Source organism: Cucurbita moschata, unplaced genomic scaffold (assembly GCF_002738365.1).
Source record: "Cucurbita moschata cultivar Rifu unplaced genomic scaffold, Cmos_1.0 Cmo_Scf00060, whole genome shotgun sequence".
Lineage (NCBI taxonomy): Eukaryota > Viridiplantae > Streptophyta > Magnoliopsida > Cucurbitales > Cucurbitaceae > Cucurbita > Cucurbita moschata.
The window spans coordinates 51,008-66,497 of NW_019268576.1; the positions used below are offsets into that span (position 1 = coordinate 51,008).

A 15,490-nucleotide genomic window follows, 5' to 3' on the forward strand; every position below is an offset into this window, starting at 1 on the left:
GGGGGGGGGGGGGGGGGGGGGGGGGGGGGGGGGGGGGGGGGGGGGGGGGGGGGGGGGGGGGGGGGGGGGGGGGGGGGGGGGGGGGGGGGGGGGGGGGGGGGGGGGGGGGGGGGGGGGGGGGGGGGGATAAGAAACATGTGATGTATGTAATTGGAGTGCTATTTTCCTCTCCTTTAGTAAAAATGTCCCCTTGGTCCTTATCAACTTAGATTGGGGTCCTTCTATTACTTGTCTTAATTCAATTCTCTTTCCTCCATATGTGTATACACATAAGCGCTATTGTATTCGAAGGGGTTAGGTTTGTACTCAGGAGAAGGTGCTTTGCATGTTTCCCTGTCTTTTTTAGAAGCATAGCTTTCAATTCCAAAGAAAAACCCAAAGGAATCCGTACTTCGAAAGATTTTGAGGAAGAGATTAACCCAGTAGCTAAAGGCTTACAAGGTCATAACCGAACCACAGCCAACTGCAAGCAGTTCCAAGAAAACCAAGCCAATCAAATACAGTGAGAGAATTTGAAAACTGTTTGAAACCTAAGTATCTCAACTCACCACCAGTTGGAAACCCCCAGGCCACAGCTCTGCCCAGAGAAAAAGAACTTCGCAAAAACTTAAGCTAAACCTCCCGAGCAATGCTTTATATTTTTTCCCTACCTCATTAAGATTTTCTTACTAGCAACCCCCTTCAGCCCAAACCCCCCCGAACTAACTACTTATAAACATTTTTAGACTTCTGTGAACCCCGTATCTTTTTTCTTTTCTTTTTTTTTTTCTTTTTTCCCTTTCCACCTGTAATTGGAACCCAAGTTATTCTAGATTTCTTCAGAAAATCTGAACTACCAATCGCAAATTCTCCTTTACGTACATGGTCTCTTCCATATTTGCTGAAGAGAAAAAGGCCTTTTGAACAAAGAACTGAGCCATAGAACCCTTAATTCTTTATTTTCCGTATCACTGAGATGAAACAAGGAAGCCAGCTCTCTAAACTAAAGGTATCAACTTCACATCTCTTCCTCATTTCTGTCCAATCACAATTTAGAATTACAGCATTCGTGATTACTACCCTTAAATATAAACTGTTTAATTTAGGAGGGTGGGCTGAGGTTTGAAGGGCAATAAAACCCAACTTTTCTGGATATTAATTGGAATTGTTACTTTCTACTTTTGTTATTCTTTTATGTTAAGTATGAATGTTTATCATAATAACTTTACGTTGCTGTGTAATTTATATTGTGTGAATAATTTACTCACTACCAATATACAGTTGTGGAAATCCTCTGCTGACGCTACAGTAGCTTCTATGCTGGAATAATTGCTTTGATTCATTTGTCTTGTTAGTTTACTTCTACTAGTTAGTAATTATTAAGCTCGACATATTTGATGTTTTATGTACTGCTTAGATTAGATATTACATCCCGTTCTGGAATACCTGTTTAAAAAAAAGATGAAAAGAAAAGGGGGGCAGTTCCTTACCTTGCCCTTTTCATCTTTGGTCAAGCAGGCAGTTAAATGTTCAGATATCGCTGAAGATGCCCATATAGTGTCAACTGCCATAGATTTTGTTCCAAATATTCGATCTGGTAGCTACGCGGACATTGGAGCTCGGGATTCTATGGATGATGAACATATCTGCATTGATGATCTGTCTACCCACCTCAGATCTATGTTCAAGTGTCCTGTGCCAAGTGGTTTTTATGCTGTTTTCGATGGTCATGGAGGGCCTCATGCAGCTGGCTTTATCAAGAGGAATGCCATTAGATTATTCTTTGAAGATGCTGATTGGTTAAAAATGCTGGATATTAGTTCTATTTCCATGAAAGATTTGGAGAGTTCTCATCGCAAAGCGTTTCTACTGGCAGATCTTGCCTTGGCTGATGAGCAAAGTGTTGGAAGCTCATGTGGGACAACTGCGTTGACGGCATTGATTCTTGGAAGTCATTTGCTTGTTGCAAATGCTGGTGACTGCAGAGCGGTCCTATGTAGGAAAGGTGTAGCTGTTCCAATGTCTCAAGATCACAGGCCTTCTAATTTACTCGAGCGCAAGCGAGTGGAAGCGATGGGAGGGTTCGTAGATGATGGGTATGTGAATGGGTATATTTCAGTAACGAGAACCTTGGGGGATTGGGACCTGAAATTGCCAAATGGCTCCTCATCACCTCTGATTTCTGAGCCACAAGTGGAGCATGCTATTTTAACGAACGATGACGAGTTCTTGATCCTTGGCTGTGATGGGATTTGGGACGTAATGTCAAGCCAATACGCCGTCAGTCTTGTTCGACGTGGGTTGAGGAAGCACAATGACCCTCATCAAAGTTCCCAAGAGTTAGTCTTGGAAGCCTTGCGCCTCAACACATCAGATAACCTTACTGCAATAGTAATCTGCCTTGCTTCTCCCAGCTGCATTCCTCAGCAGCGGATATGGAAGCCGTGTAGTCTGACCGAAGAGGCGAGAAGTAGGTTGAGGAGCTTGTTGGAAGGAAACTGAGTATAGCATTTGAAGTTCAATCAATTCTTGCCTGTTTGTGACTGCTTCAGAAGCAAAAAAGCAGCCAGCAATTTTGTAGGGATACAAAGAAATAGGTTGAGTGGTTAGTGTTGGATGGTACTTTTTCAGATGAGTGCGGTTTTGATCTGTCAATTAGAGTTTGGAAGGAAGGATTGGTTCCGGCATTATTTGTGTAAAGTAATAAATGAGAAGAGAAGCCCTAATTTCAAGTCTTAAGCCTGCCCTTGTTTTGTTTGGTTAAAGTATTGTGTTTCTTTGGGTTTTTAGTTGAACGAACAAGCAAGCATATGTAGAATTGCATAAAACAATGGTACCAATGCATTTTGTTTCTCTTCTTCAATTGCTCATTGCGCCTTTATTCGTACCAAAATAGATTTGAAAGTGAAATACTCAAAAGTCACTTTCGACGTGATTGGTGGAAGCTGTCGAAATGTAGAAAGATTCGTCTGCAATTGACGTTGCAATACACAATAATTATTTCCCTCATGTTGGAATTGGGCTGCCTTCTTTGGTACAAATTTATCCCATAAATGTTACCATTTCGGTTCAATAAGTTTTTCTCATGTAAAATAATATTTTGAAATTCATGTACTAAATAAAAACTATTTTCAAAGCTTAGACATTAAAAAAAAAAATTTAATTTTTAATTTTGCATTAAAAAGTAGTTTCCATATAGTTTTAAATAATACCGATATGGTAAAAATTTATACAGAAAGTTTTCGTGAAATCAGTGGAAGTAAAATTTCCCAAAATTAGTGGAAGTAAAATGGAAAGTAGCCACGTCCACGCCCGATTATTACAACTATAAACACAAAGGCTTTTTAGTTGGCGATCATCTTCATAATCAAAAGCGTGCAGCTGAGTTGGTGGTGAATTCTCATTTCTCAGTCGCAGAGCTTCAGATCCAACCCCAATTCCAGTTTCTCAATTTCTCCATCTCGCCCAATCAGATGGCACTCGCAAACTGTGCTAGGCGGAAGGCCAACCTTCTATACAGAAACCTCCCTATTTCTTACTCTGATTCCTTCAATCACTCTTTCTCATTCGCATCATTCTCCAGACGCTTTGCCTCCTCTGGATCCGATGAAAACGACGTTGTCGTTATCGGAGGTGGGCCTGGTGGCTATGTCGCGGCAATCAAGGCCGCTCAGCTTGGCCTCAAAACCACCTGTATTGAAAAGCGTGGGGCTCTTGGCGGAACTTGCCTCAACGTTGGCTGTATTCCCTCCAAGGTAATCGTAATTCGCCCTTAGGGTTCATTATTTAGCATCTATATCTAGTTTTTATTTATTTTTTTAATGTTAATCTGGTTCTTTTACTTCATATTTCATTTCGTCTTCTAAATTTTGAGTTCAATGATTTATTGGCTGATTATGTCTGGTTGAGTTAGTTCTATTCATACTATTCGCGATCTTGTTTACTTGCTTGATTCGTGCTCACTTTGTAGTGAGGGATTTTCGTAATTGAAATTCGATCTGTTACTGTCTAATACACATTTCAAGACAACCGAATCACCTGCCACTCTGTTAGTCTTTCTAGGAGTTCCATCATTGGTTGGTTTGTTTCACGCACGAAATATCAGCCCTTGTAAGATACAGCTACCATTTTGATGTTTTTGCAGGATCTCATATAATAGCAAGCTCTTTATGTACACCGTTTTAGTTAAAAGCTGTTAATGGTTTAGGTCGATCCTATGTTTGTTCGGTGTGTCAATTTAAAAAGCTAGGTCGCTCTCTGAACTCTAAAATAATATGCTTTAGGCTCTTCTCCACTCCTCCCACATGTACCATGAAGCTCAGCATTCATTCGCTAGCCATGGAGTGAAGTTTTCTTCTGTTGAGGTTGATTTACCAGCCATGATGGCGCAAAAGGATAAAGCAGTAGGCAATCTCACACGTGGTATTGAAGGTCTTTTTAAGAAGAATAAAGTGAACTATGTTAAAGGCTACGGAAAATTGGTTTCCCCTTCTGAAGTTTCTGTGGACACCATTGAAGGTGGTAACACGGTGGTGAAAGGAAAAAATATAATAATTGCAACTGGATCTGATGTCAAATCTTTACCCGGGGTCACCATTGACGAAAAGAAAATTGTGTCATCAACAGGAGCCTTGGCTTTGTCAGAAATCCCCAAGAAACTTGTTGTAGTTGGAGCTGGATACATTGGGCTAGAGATGGGATCAGTGTGGGGTCGACTTGGATCCGAGATCACAGTTGTTGAGTTTGCCCCTGAGATAGTCCCAACTATGGACGGGGAAGTCCGGAAGCAATTTCAGCGTGCTCTTGAAAAGCAAGGAATGAAATTTATGCTAAAAACTAAGGTGGTTGGAGTTGATACTTCAGGGGATGGCGTGAAGCTGACTCTTGAACCGGCATCTGGTGGTGAACAGACGACACTTGAAGCAGATGTTGTTCTTGTATCTGCTGGTAGAACTCCGTTCACTGCTGGACTTGGGCTAGACAAGTTAGGGATTGAAACTGATAAGGCAGGGCGGATTTTGGTAAATGAAAGATTTGTTACGAATGTGGATGGTGTTTATGCAATTGGAGACGTAATTCCTGGGCCAATGTTAGCTCACAAGGCTGAAGAGGATGGGGTTGCCTGCGTGGAGTTCATAGCTGGGAAGATCGGCCATGTTGACTATGATAAAGTCCCTGGGGTTGTCTATACACATCCAGAGGTTGCATCTGTTGGGAAGACTGAGGAGCAGGTAAAGGCACTAGGTGTGGAATATCGTGTTGGGAAGTTTCCATTCTTGGCAAATAGCAGGGCAAAAGCAATTGATGATGCTGAAGGGGTGGTCAAAATTTTGGCGGAGAAGGAGACAGACAAGATACTCGGCGTCCATATCATGGCGCCCAATGCTGGGGAGCTTATCCACGAGGCAGTACTGGCCTTGCAATACGACGCAGCTAGTGAGGATATTGCCCGCGTTTGCCATGCTCATCCAACGATGAGTGAGGCATTAAAGGAGGCCGCCATGGCAACTTATGACAAGCCCATTCACATCTAGTGGATCGTCACTTTTTGTTTTGTTTTTTTCTTTTTTTTCCCTTTGACGAGTTGGAAATTGCTTTTCAGGTTTTTTTTTTTTTTTTTTTTTTTCCCTTTCCCAACCTGCATGAAAGCAGATAAATCTGCTGCTCTGGTCCTCGCGAAACAATAATTTGTAAGAACGGTCGAGTTTCCATAACAGTAAAGGACAGAACAAACTTTCGTTGTAATTTACACGCATAGTGTACCTACACTACACTAGTTTGAGCGAAGCACGTACACGTTCGTTGGTATTTTTCTCGTATGTTCAGAACAAGCACATATCTGAGAGTAAAATAAGGTTTACCATGGCAAAAGAATGCTGCCTAAATTATTTTGAATCTTCTGGATAGGTGAAGTCAAGACCCCCAAGAGGCTTGTAAACAAGCTATTCTACATGGAGCAGACACCGATGAATCGTCAAGTATTGGTTATAAAAATATTCAGCTAAGCCGGTGTCAAGTTGGTTATGTATAATAATTCATCTATACATACACTTTGGAGTAATAGAAGTAGGTGTCAAGCGTATTTGTTAAACCAGTATCACCCTAAATCATCACATCTGCATCAGCTAAGCCGATTGCCCTGCCTCTCCTATTGAAAAATGATCCGCACAAGAAATTCTGGAACCTCAACAGTTAAGGGCACATCTTCACAGAGCTTCGGATGATGGCTTAATCATGGCTCCTCTCGCTCCTCCTGGCCTGCAAAGACAACCGTGCATCCCTCTCTCGCTCGAACTCCCTGTAGTCAGCTCGCTGCAAAAACGAAACTATATCAAGATACTGATTTGAGCTCTTCTTGTAAGCATCCAAGTCCTCTTCCAGACCCTTAGTTTCTTCCTTGAACTCTCCCCAGTCCTTTTTTGTCTTGCCAAGAACACTAAGTTTTTGTTTCTTCTTAATTTGTTCCAGGACTGCATCAACAGCTGAAGTAGCAGGTGCCTTCATCTTCTCGTGTGCTTCCTTTGAATCAGCATCTACAAACTTTTTAATTTCAACATCTTGGCCTGCGAAGTCCCTTATCTCCCTGATCTGTTGAAGTAAAAGTACAATTTTCCTTCAGCTCATCAATTAACAGATCAATATAACCAATGCCAAAACTTACTGTTCTATTGTTTTATAAGGCCTATAACCTCTTGGAAGACTCTCATACACCTTGCTCCCCCGCCCACGCTACATTTCCCACAACCCTCCTTCACCCATAAAGTCATAAAATCTGAACTCAAAATTCTTGCTCCTAGACGGATCCACCTAACAAACTCCATTACATTTCCTAGAGTTATCCCATCCATCAAGTCAAGTACAGCTCTCATCTATTTTCCTCTCATAAGTTTCTTCAGAAAAGTGCCTAAACCGAACAATTAACCAAAAAACTGTTCTAGACGGAAAAGAAACAGAGAGAGAGAGAGAGAGAGAGAGAGATGGATCAACACAAGAGAAATCCTCTAAACTATAATACAAACAACTGACCAAATGACATTCTAATGTAATCCTTTTTCAGCTCTATAAGTCTCATAACAATAGCAAAGGGTAGAAAAAGAAATAGGATAGTATTGGCACCTCAACTTTCCCTCTGCCAGCAATGGTAGATGTAGAGTCCCTAACAGCTGAGAGAGCAGTAGCAGCAAGCACCTTAGCATCATCAGAACTGTTCTGCAGAACCTTGGATCCTTCCGATGACATATCTTTTTCTTGAGGTTCAACAATCTTCTTTGACGCCATACCAAGATGTGAAATCCAATGCCAGAGACGGTGGACATGGGGAGAGAATAAAGTAAGAGAAATGCTGTTTCCTATTTTTTTGACCTGCCTCATTGTGAAAGAGAAGAATGTGAATTTTTACATTGGATGGCTTGTTTGAGTTTTTATTCACTGGTGGAGATGGTTTGGTTGACAAAGCTTTTAAGGTTTCAGAAGACACCCCTTTATTCATTTGCTCCAACATGGCATCAACACGCTCTTTTATTTCTAGCAACATAAACAAGAATATCATTACACTTCTTAATCTACATATGCTAACATGAAAAGCACAAAAAACATCCGCTCCGCTCCCTATGCTCACCTGTGTCATTAGGCTTTCCCTCTGAGCTCATATGAACGGATCCTTCTTTACCCGATTCCATTAGATTCTGACATATAAAAGGGAAAATTAGGAAAAGCTGCAAATCTCGCATGGGTCTTCCATTTTTTGTGAGACGAACGCGAGAACCATAACAAAAATAAGCTCCCCTTCAGCCATGGTTGAATAAACATGCTTGCTCCAATATTAATGCAGTATGGCAGTAGGGAGAAAGCTCAACAGTAGAGTTAAAGAAAAACTCATCCTATAAACAGAGCATTTTGGGGAGAAGGATCTTGTGTGTTGATATTATGAAACAAAATGCAGAATCAAACGAGCCCTAATCGAATGAAGAACCTGAGAGATTGCGGCAAATTGAACGGAATCGAGACACCAAGTCTCCGCACAACACAGATTCCGGAAACACTCCCGGATAATTGGGCCCTCAAATCTCTCTCTTTCTGCACTCTGCAGCTCGGTTGAACCGATAACTGACCCGACCCGACCCGGGTAAGGGGTTTTTGGTCAAATTTTTAATAAGTTAATTAATTCCATAAAACGAAGTGTAGCCATGAACAAGAAGCAGAGCAAAAAGAAAGGCACATAAAAGCAGGGTTATTCATAAAATTTGGAAACTGAAGTGTAGCCATGAACAAGGTTGGGAGTTGCATGCACAAAGGACAAAACAACCCCCACCTGAGCTACAATACATAATATAATAAGCTTAATAATAATAATACTATTTGGCCTCACACCACAAACGCTCATACATATTATATATATATATATATGTATGTATATATGATTTAAGCAGCAGAAGGAGCTGTGATATGGTTGACAACTTCAGCCTCCGACAACACAGAGACCAAAGGCGCGAGCTTGGTTGCTTCTTTGGTTTCAGATTTGATAACATTTTGGTAGTCCAAAGATTCATCTTCATAAACCTCCCACCATTTCTTCACCAACATTTTTATGTCTTCTCTGTCCATGTTCTCTTCCTCTCCTGTGTACCTCCACGGCTTTGATCCCTACACATACATTTCACAACTAAATACAACGCCATCTTCATCTTCAATATTTTCGTAACCAAACAAGCAAAGAAAAGAAAAGCATACCGCTGCACAGTAGTGGACAACTTTGACTTTGTCTACGTCGATGTTCTCGGGATGACGCCACAACATGGCCATGACGAGATTGTAAATGGGAGGAATGGGTTTGTAAATGTCGTTGAAGTACATGTTCAGAAAGTCCTACATGCGCATTACGCATTATGACATGTGATTGATATGATAAGACTAAATGGTTGAAGTTCAACTTAAATTACCTGCTCAGCAAACAAGGTTGGAGTTGTGGCCTTGCAAGTTTCGAGAAGATCCTTGTAGGTGAAGAGGTCGGGTTCATACACAAAAAATCCAGCGTTGAAGTAAAGAGGGGGTGGGTTTCCCATTTCCTCAACAGGCCACTTGACTTTGTCAGGGCATTGCTGGCAGTAACCAATCTTGTACTGCGGTGAGTTACTCCATGTCTTCTCACAGAAGCAGTCCATCACGGCGTAGAAGTATCCATTTGGCATTTCGAACAGATGGTCGATGTTCTCAAACACTTGAATGTCTCCATCCAAATATATCAGCTTCTCGTACTCCACAAACTGCAATCAAACACTTTTGAGTATATATTTAAATTTGAATGAACGAATGAACGAACGAATGAATCGAATGTACCTCCCAAATCCTAAGCTTTGAGTAGTTGATAACATAGTATGCCATCGCAAATTGAGTCTGGTTTGCAGGGGGGTAAACAGGCTCGATTTCGCGGACGATGCATCCCTGATACTCGAGAATCTGGCGATGGTCTTCGGGAACATCAGGCAGGACAGCTACAATGAGAGGGTAGACGGTTTTGACCTTTCTGAGACCCTTTGCCAATCCAACCACACCTTTCCAATAGTCTCCATTACCGGCCAAGAACGTCACGAATGCCCTCTTGGGGGCATCGGTCGACTCGATGGCAGTTTCGGTGGCAGCCGGAGACATATTGATTATGTGGGTGGTTTTGGAACAACAAAGAGTTGTTGAGAAAGGGAGGCAAGAAGGACTTGTAGGGCAGGTTTAAGTTGTAGGTTTAGTCCTTCAAGCTTGAGTTGTGGAGGGATGGGAATGCAGGTATTTATAAAGCCGTGGGGGGGCATGTTAGTATTGTGATTACTTGGTATTAATACAAACACTGCAATTAAGAGAATGGAATTGGTGGGATGAATATGAGTTGGAATCCTATCCTTCAGCTGTGAGATGGACAAGATTCTTACGTTTTGCACCTTTGGATCATCCCCTTTGCCTTTTGGATACTCATCTTAATTATGGATCATTCCCTCTCTTGCAAGTTTGTAGACAAGACAAATGTGGACAATTTGGGGAGGATCTAAGAATCTCAGACTTCGACATTTTATTTAATATATTACGATTCTATGTCAATATAAATAAGGGTGTAGAAACTTCTCCTCAGTAGACGCGTTTTAAAAACTTTATGGAGAAGCCCGAAAGAGAAAGTCCAAAGAGGACAATATCGGCTAGCAATGGAGTTGAACCGTTATAAATGGTATCAGAGCCAGACACTGAGTGATGTGCCCGCGAGGAGGCTGAGTCTTTGAAGGGGGGACACGAGACGTCGAGACTTAGGCACTACACAAAGTGGAAAAAAAAGAAAGAAAAGAAAAGGAAAGCTGCTTTTGTCCAGATGATTCGATTCTTGTCTATACAATTTGAATGGTTTTGAAGAAGAAGATGCCCCACACGGTTGAATCAGCTTAGCTTTGTGGAAATACGTTGTCTTCTAGTGCACCTCAGTATTCCATTGGTGTGAAGGCTGTTATTTCCAACTTTTTATAGGATTCTGCACTTTTTCCCAACTCATTTCATGCCTTCTAAACATTATCAAATAAGAACTAAAACAATTTCTGTTCTTATAATCCAAAGAACATAGTTGGATGTTTTGGCAAGAACTCAAATCATTTTCAGATTATTCTTCATTACACCAACTTGGGTACCTATAGATTAACATGGATATACGAAAGCCAAGAAGGTGTTTAAAACTCAGGTTAGAATCTGGCCCCTTTTCATAAAACTCACGTTAGAATCTGGCTCCTTTTCACGTAGAACAAGCGCTGCACAATCGTTGTCCCAATGCTACAAGAGTGTGATTATGATAAGTGGTATTAGAGCAGAGTCGGCTCCTTGAATTGTAGTCAACAAATATGTCCATTGCAAAACAACTCGGCAAGACTGACCTGATGGATGAGATTGCTGCTAAAGCTTATAGGATCGACAAGATGGTAGGCCACCTTGAGATAATGTCTGTCCGTGAATTAATGGTTAGTGTTGAGGCCTTAGAAGACAAGGCCACTACTGCTGGTGGCTTTGAGCGTGGGGCTAGCTCGATGGGCACTGTTGCCTGAATCGAAGAACGCAACGAATGCTTAGAGAATGCCCAACAAGCGATTGTTCAGACGGTCTCAGAAATGTTTGAGGATTCAAGAGAAGTCGTTGGAGTGGTTAGGGTTGAAGTCGCAAATCTTAGCGCTAGATTAAATCTCACCATAAGAACGGTGGGGAGCCAAACCCTGACCGGAGGTGTAGTCCAATTCAACAAGATAAAGGTCTTGGAGCCCAAGTCCTCATGTGGGGCTCAAGATACCAAGGTTCTAGAGAACTTTATCTTTGACCTCGAACAGTACTTTCGAGTCACAAATACTGTAGCAGAAGAAGCAAAGGTCACGTTGGCAAATATGCATCTAACCAACAATGCAAAGTTGTGGTGGACATTCAAGATGGTTGATGTACTGTAGACACTTGGAGGAGCTTAAAACAAGAACTCCACTCTCAGTTCTTCCCAGAGAATGTCGAGATAATCGTAAGAAGGAAGTTAAGGGAGCTGAGGCATATTGGCAATATCCGAGACTACGTTAAACAGTTTTTTGATCTTATGTTAGATATTTGTGATATGTTTGAAAAAGACAAGGTCATCAATTTTGTTGAGGGCTGGAGTCGTGGGCGAAAACCAATCTCTACGAACAAAAAGCTCAAGATCTTTCCATGGCCTATGCTAAAGTCGAACGACTGTTTGATTTTAACATCGATCAACCCCAAGATATAAGGCAGAACCAGGCTTCAGTAAGCAGTGAAAATAAAAATTATTGACCTAGCTTTCTCAAATGGAGGAAGTGACAGACTTGAAGGCGGAGGAGAGGAATGAGTCCTTCCAATAGAAAGGTAAAATTCCATGGCGGAGACCCACAACCAGAACCGTCCTAGTCAAAGCCATGACCTCTCGTCTTGCTTCATATGCAAGGGAACCCACTGAAAAACTGAGTGCCCACAAAAGGCGAATACTCTATGACTTCCAAGAAAAATTTGGAATGAACTCTGAAACTGAGTACGAGACGACATAAATTGAAACATCGCTAGTAAAAAATATGGAGAACTCCCGTGTGCGGGCCTTAAAGTATTTATCTACCCTCCAAAAGAGAGTGTGTGAGATAGAACATCCAGTGAAGCGCAGTCTTATATATGTTGAGGTTTGGGTTGAGGTTTGAGTCAACCACAAAGTGTCCAAGAACACTATTGTAGGCTTTGGAGCCACCCACAACTTCATGATAGAGATCGAAGTGAAACACTTAAACATCCTATGACATCGAGATACAAGATGAATGAAAGTCGTCAATTCAAGCCCTACCTGTTTCAGGGGTTGCAAAGTGAACTCGTATTAAGATATAATAACCGAGCAAGAGAGTTAAAATAATAATCCATTTTTTTCATCATAATTGAAACCAAACCTACTCATCACACCTCAGGATTCAAAAGGTAACCTAACATTTTTCCTATTATGAATTTAATTTAACTTATTAATTGTTTTATTACACAATTTACTCGAATTTATGGAAAATGTATAAATGGAATCTCCATGTGTAGCTTTTATGGTAGGACACCGTGAACCTTTCAATTATTACTTAATTCATAATCAATTCAATTTTTATTTTTAATTTAATAATATCATTATCTCAGGAGGAATGTGAGAAGGGTGATGATAGAGTTTGCGTCACGTGACATTTCACGTGCTACTAGAAATTATTAAATTTATGTAAAATTTTCATTGGGGGAGGCTGATTTTGCAGCTGCTAATGCTTCTGGTTGATAATGGGGATGGCGAGATAGCTTTAAGCGGCACACGGAATTCTTACGTCCTCTTTTCAACGCAGCACACTTCCCCTATCGACGTAGTCTTCTCCGGTCACCGCTGCACAACCCCCAAATCTTCTTCCGCCATTCACTCCGCCGCTTCAACTTCCTCCACATTACCAGCACAGTTCCTGAGGATCTAGACTCCAATTTCCGCTCTTCATGCTCTTCCTCACTTTTGATTATTAGGGTTTTCTTTTGCCTGCTGCTTTCTTTCTCACTTCCCTTGGCGTATTTCATTCCTAGAAGCTGCAATTTGAGGTTTCTTTCTTTCATTTCTGTATCTTTTTCGATTATTTCTACGTAACATCGTAAATAACGATTTTCTCTATGCTTCTTTTGAAACTTTGTTTTGAAATTGGCTTCCTTCTTAACTTTTGCCTAGTCTTTCTGGAATCAAGAATACGGATAAATCAGAAAAAAGAAAAAAGAAAAAAAAAAACGTGCTTTACTCGGCAATATAGTCGGAGAATTGTGACACTTGAACAGCTATAAGTAATCTGTATATAGTTAGAGCGCGTGGGAAATTTATGTGAAAATTAACTTTGTTCTTGATCTTTGTCACTCGGTAGTCATCGGTCTACCGGGGTACTGGAAATGAGGCATTTCCCGAAATATGGATTAAGGACATATATCATCGACCAGTGTGTGTTATTTTCGTGTTAGTTGACTCTAATATTTTATTTGCTACTATTTTTTTGCTTTTGCGTGACTATCCTTCATTGAGGGTGCTTTTTGCCACAGCTCCGGAAAATGGGTGCTCCTGTCGTAGTTCTCGTAGTTCTTTTTCCAGAAGAAGAATCACAACAAGGTTTTGTCTAACTACACAATTGGTCATAAATTCTAATGAAGCACAAAATTAGTATATAGTTGTAGTCATGCAATATAAAGCGCACACCAACTTACTTTGTAACAATTAACCTACAGAAATTGAAAAGGAAAAGGGTGTGAGTCTTAGATGCACCGTAGTGAAACCACATAAAATGCAAGTTATGCCTCGAACAACACTGGTTATGTATGTCTACATAATTGCTTTCTCTATTTAAAAAAGTTTTTTTTTTTTTTTTGTCCTTGCTGATTTCCCTTCAATGCTTTTTTGACCCTGTAAAGCTAGATTATGTTTGCGTCCATTAATGTGCTTTCTCCATATTTCTTGTGCCAATTTCTATTTATATTATCATCAACATATTTGTTACTTTAATGATCATCAAAGGAAACAAATTAGGCTTTGACTATATACTTCTTTTGTCTACAGGCTATAACCTTTGCACATTTTCCTGCTTGCTTGCTATGGACCATATGTTGCGATTGGAAATGATTCAATTGAATTACTCTTGAAATTGATCCTTAAATTTTCTATTCAATGGCTCGGAAGGGTAATCATCAGAAAACAGGGTCAGAGCGCCATGCATCAAACAGTAAAAAGAAAGGTTCAGACTTGCAGTCCAAGGTGCAAGGAAGAGTACAAGAGATAAAGGTACGTTCTGGAGAGGAACTGCCAAATGACAACCACTATAGCAGATCCATTGAAGAAGGCATGGTGAATAGTGACACTGGAGAGGGTATAAAGAATGTAAAAAATTCTGCAAAGTCTTTGAGAAAAGAAAAACAAGGAATGGAAGGACTCCATACTCCAGACGAGCCAACATTTCCCTCCAAAGAATTTGAAAACTGCAATGGAGATAATGAGGGTTCTAGAATAGGAGAACGATACAAGGGGTCTACTGGTGATAGGGAGCGGGTACATTTAGATTGTAGCTATAGAGAACGCATCAGAAATGTGGTGGACAATATAAAATTTTCAGATAATATTTTGGTGAAAAGTTTTGTGGAATTTTTGTCATCAACATTTGAAGCAGCCCATGTGTTTCTGGAGAAACAGAGACCTCTGTTTAATTCTATGAAGAAAAGTTTACTGAATACAAGTGACTGTGTTGGAAAGAAGATTAAGAAGGCATATCCCATTGTTCTGAAGTGGATGGTGCATTTTGGTAACATAATGCTTCTCATATCAATTGTATGGTTGGACTGTGCCTTTAGGGGCATTGATTCCTTTATACGTATGGGGACAACATCCTTCTTTTCAGTTATATGGTTCTCCATTCTTTCAACTATTGCAATGGTTGGACTTCTTAAATTCCTTGTGGTCTTGGTAAGCTATTGCAATACTCTTGCATAGGTGTTATTTCCTATCTTGTTTTAATCGTGTTTATTTATTCTACTTCCTGTCTTGTCTTGAAGAATAGATATTTATTTTCTTTTAGAGAATACTCCAGCAGCAACATTGTCTTATGGATATTCCTAAGACTTCAATCACCAGACTATTTTTTATTCTAAGCATGTAGTTGATATTGTATGGAATGGTACCGGTGAAGCATGAGACTCATTATAATTTTGTATTAGAAGATAAGCAATGTTGTAGCTGTATGGACGGTTTGTTTTAAAGCATTTATAAAAAAGTTTGGATTCCTCATGGGCTCTCGATATAATAGTTATTTTCAAGTAAAATGGTATTACCATCTATCTTCAAGTTGTACAGTTTGAAAATCCTCTAATCACGGTTGGGTGTTCATTGCAGACACATATCCCTTAAGGTTATGCGGAGTTCCATATGCTTGTTTGGTTTTTTTTTTTTTTTTTTTTTTTTTTTTTTTTTTTTTTTTTT

At 40.4% G+C, this 15,490-nt stretch overlaps 5 protein-coding genes across 11 annotated transcripts in view; 3 read left to right on the forward strand and 2 right to left on the reverse strand.

Moving 5' to 3' along the window:
* Window positions 1-2,842, forward strand: part of LOC111436783 (probable protein phosphatase 2C 49) — a 6,019-nt gene extending 3,177 nt beyond the window's left edge. For 2 of the 3 annotated variants that reach the window (XM_023074513.1, XM_023074514.1), the window contains exon 2: window positions 1,498-2,842. In XM_023074513.1, the coding sequence (XP_022930281.1) occupies window positions 1,498-2,481 (984 nt within the window). In that variant the 3' untranslated portion in view covers window positions 2,482-2,842. Of the gene's footprint in view, window positions 1-126; window positions 989-1,497 lie in introns of those variants that run through there. The other variant, XM_023074516.1, reaches the window with a different exon arrangement.
* Window positions 2,843-3,328: 486 nt separating this feature from the next.
* On the forward strand, window positions 3,329-5,786 carry LOC111436824 (dihydrolipoyl dehydrogenase, mitochondrial-like). The gene is made up of 2 exons (XM_023074585.1): window positions 3,329-3,734; window positions 4,263-5,786. The coding sequence occupies exons 1-2, from the start codon at window positions 3,453-3,455 to the stop codon at window positions 5,511-5,513; spliced, it is 1,533 nt and encodes a 510-aa protein (XP_022930353.1). The 5' UTR covers window positions 3,329-3,452; the 3' UTR covers window positions 5,514-5,786.
* A 138-nt stretch (window positions 5,787-5,924) lies between these two features.
* LOC111436827 (craniofacial development protein 1-like) lies at window positions 5,925-8,110 on the reverse strand. 3 transcript variants are annotated; one of them, XM_023074590.1, is made up of 5 exons: window positions 7,952-8,110; window positions 7,598-7,664; window positions 7,379-7,503; window positions 7,096-7,278; window positions 5,925-6,567 (listed from the first exon to the last, which is right to left on the reverse strand). In XM_023074590.1, exons 2-5 carry the CDS (start codon window positions 7,656-7,658, stop codon window positions 6,208-6,210), a joined length of 729 nt encoding a protein of 242 aa, XP_022930358.1. In that variant the 5' UTR covers window positions 7,659-7,664; window positions 7,952-8,110; the 3' UTR covers window positions 5,925-6,207. The 3 variants fall into 3 exon arrangements, with proteins under 3 accessions (XP_022930358.1, XP_022930356.1, XP_022930355.1); XM_023074588.1 differs by having other exon boundaries at window positions 7,096-7,245; window positions 7,598-8,110; XM_023074587.1 differs by having other exon boundaries at window positions 7,598-8,110.
* An 84-nt stretch (window positions 8,111-8,194) lies between these two features.
* LOC111436826 (galactinol synthase 2-like) lies at window positions 8,195-9,754 on the reverse strand. The gene is made up of 4 exons (XM_023074586.1): window positions 9,316-9,754; window positions 8,919-9,242; window positions 8,710-8,844; window positions 8,195-8,622 (listed from the first exon to the last, which is right to left on the reverse strand). The coding sequence occupies exons 1-4, from the start codon at window positions 9,625-9,627 to the stop codon at window positions 8,401-8,403; spliced, it is 993 nt and encodes a 330-aa protein (XP_022930354.1). The 5' UTR covers window positions 9,628-9,754; the 3' UTR covers window positions 8,195-8,400.
* Window positions 9,755-12,737: 2,983 nt separating this feature from the next.
* The window catches only part of LOC111436883, a 7,967-nt gene continuing 5,214 nt past the window's right edge, over window positions 12,738-15,490 (forward strand). For 2 of the 3 annotated variants that reach the window (XM_023074672.1, XM_023074673.1), the window contains exons 1-2: window positions 12,738-13,086; window positions 14,081-14,977. In XM_023074672.1, coding sequence (XP_022930440.1) covers window positions 14,189-14,977 — 789 coding nt within the window. In that variant the 5' untranslated portion in view covers window positions 12,738-13,086; window positions 14,081-14,188. The remainder of the gene's footprint in view (window positions 13,087-14,080; window positions 14,978-15,490) is intronic. The other variant, XM_023074671.1, reaches the window with a different exon arrangement.

Excerpts from the sequence above, each read along its gene's own strand:
- LOC111436824 (XM_023074585.1), top strand. The coding sequence starts at position 3,453 with ATGGCACTCGCAAACTGTGCTAGGCGGAAGGCCAACCTTCTATACAGA. Across the intron at positions 3,735-4,262 it reads TTGGCTGTATTCCCTCCAAG|GCTCTTCTCCACTCCTCCCA; the intron begins GTAATCGTAATT and ends AATATGCTTTAG.
- LOC111436827 (XM_023074587.1), bottom strand. The coding sequence starts at position 7,709 with ATGCGAGATTTGCAGCTTTTCCTAATTTTCCCTTTTATATGTCAGAAT. Across the intron at positions 7,279-7,378 it reads ACTCAAACAAGCCATCCAAT|CATTGGATTTCACATCTTGG; the intron begins GTAAAAATTCAC and ends CACCGTCTCTGG. Across the intron at positions 6,568-7,095 it reads CTGGCAGAGGGAAAGTTGAG|ATCAGGGAGATAAGGGACTT; the intron begins GTGCCAATACTA and ends TTACTTCAACAG.
- LOC111436826 (XM_023074586.1), bottom strand. The coding sequence starts at position 9,627 with ATGTCTCCGGCTGCCACCGAAACTGCCATCGAGTCGACCGATGCCCCC. Across the intron at positions 9,243-9,315 it reads CAAAGCTTAGGATTTGGGAG|TTTGTGGAGTACGAGAAGCT; the intron begins GTACATTCGATT and ends GTTTGATTGCAG. Across the intron at positions 8,845-8,918 it reads CAACCTTGTTTGCTGAGCAG|GACTTTCTGAACATGTACTT; the intron begins GTAATTTAAGTT and ends ATGCGCATGTAG.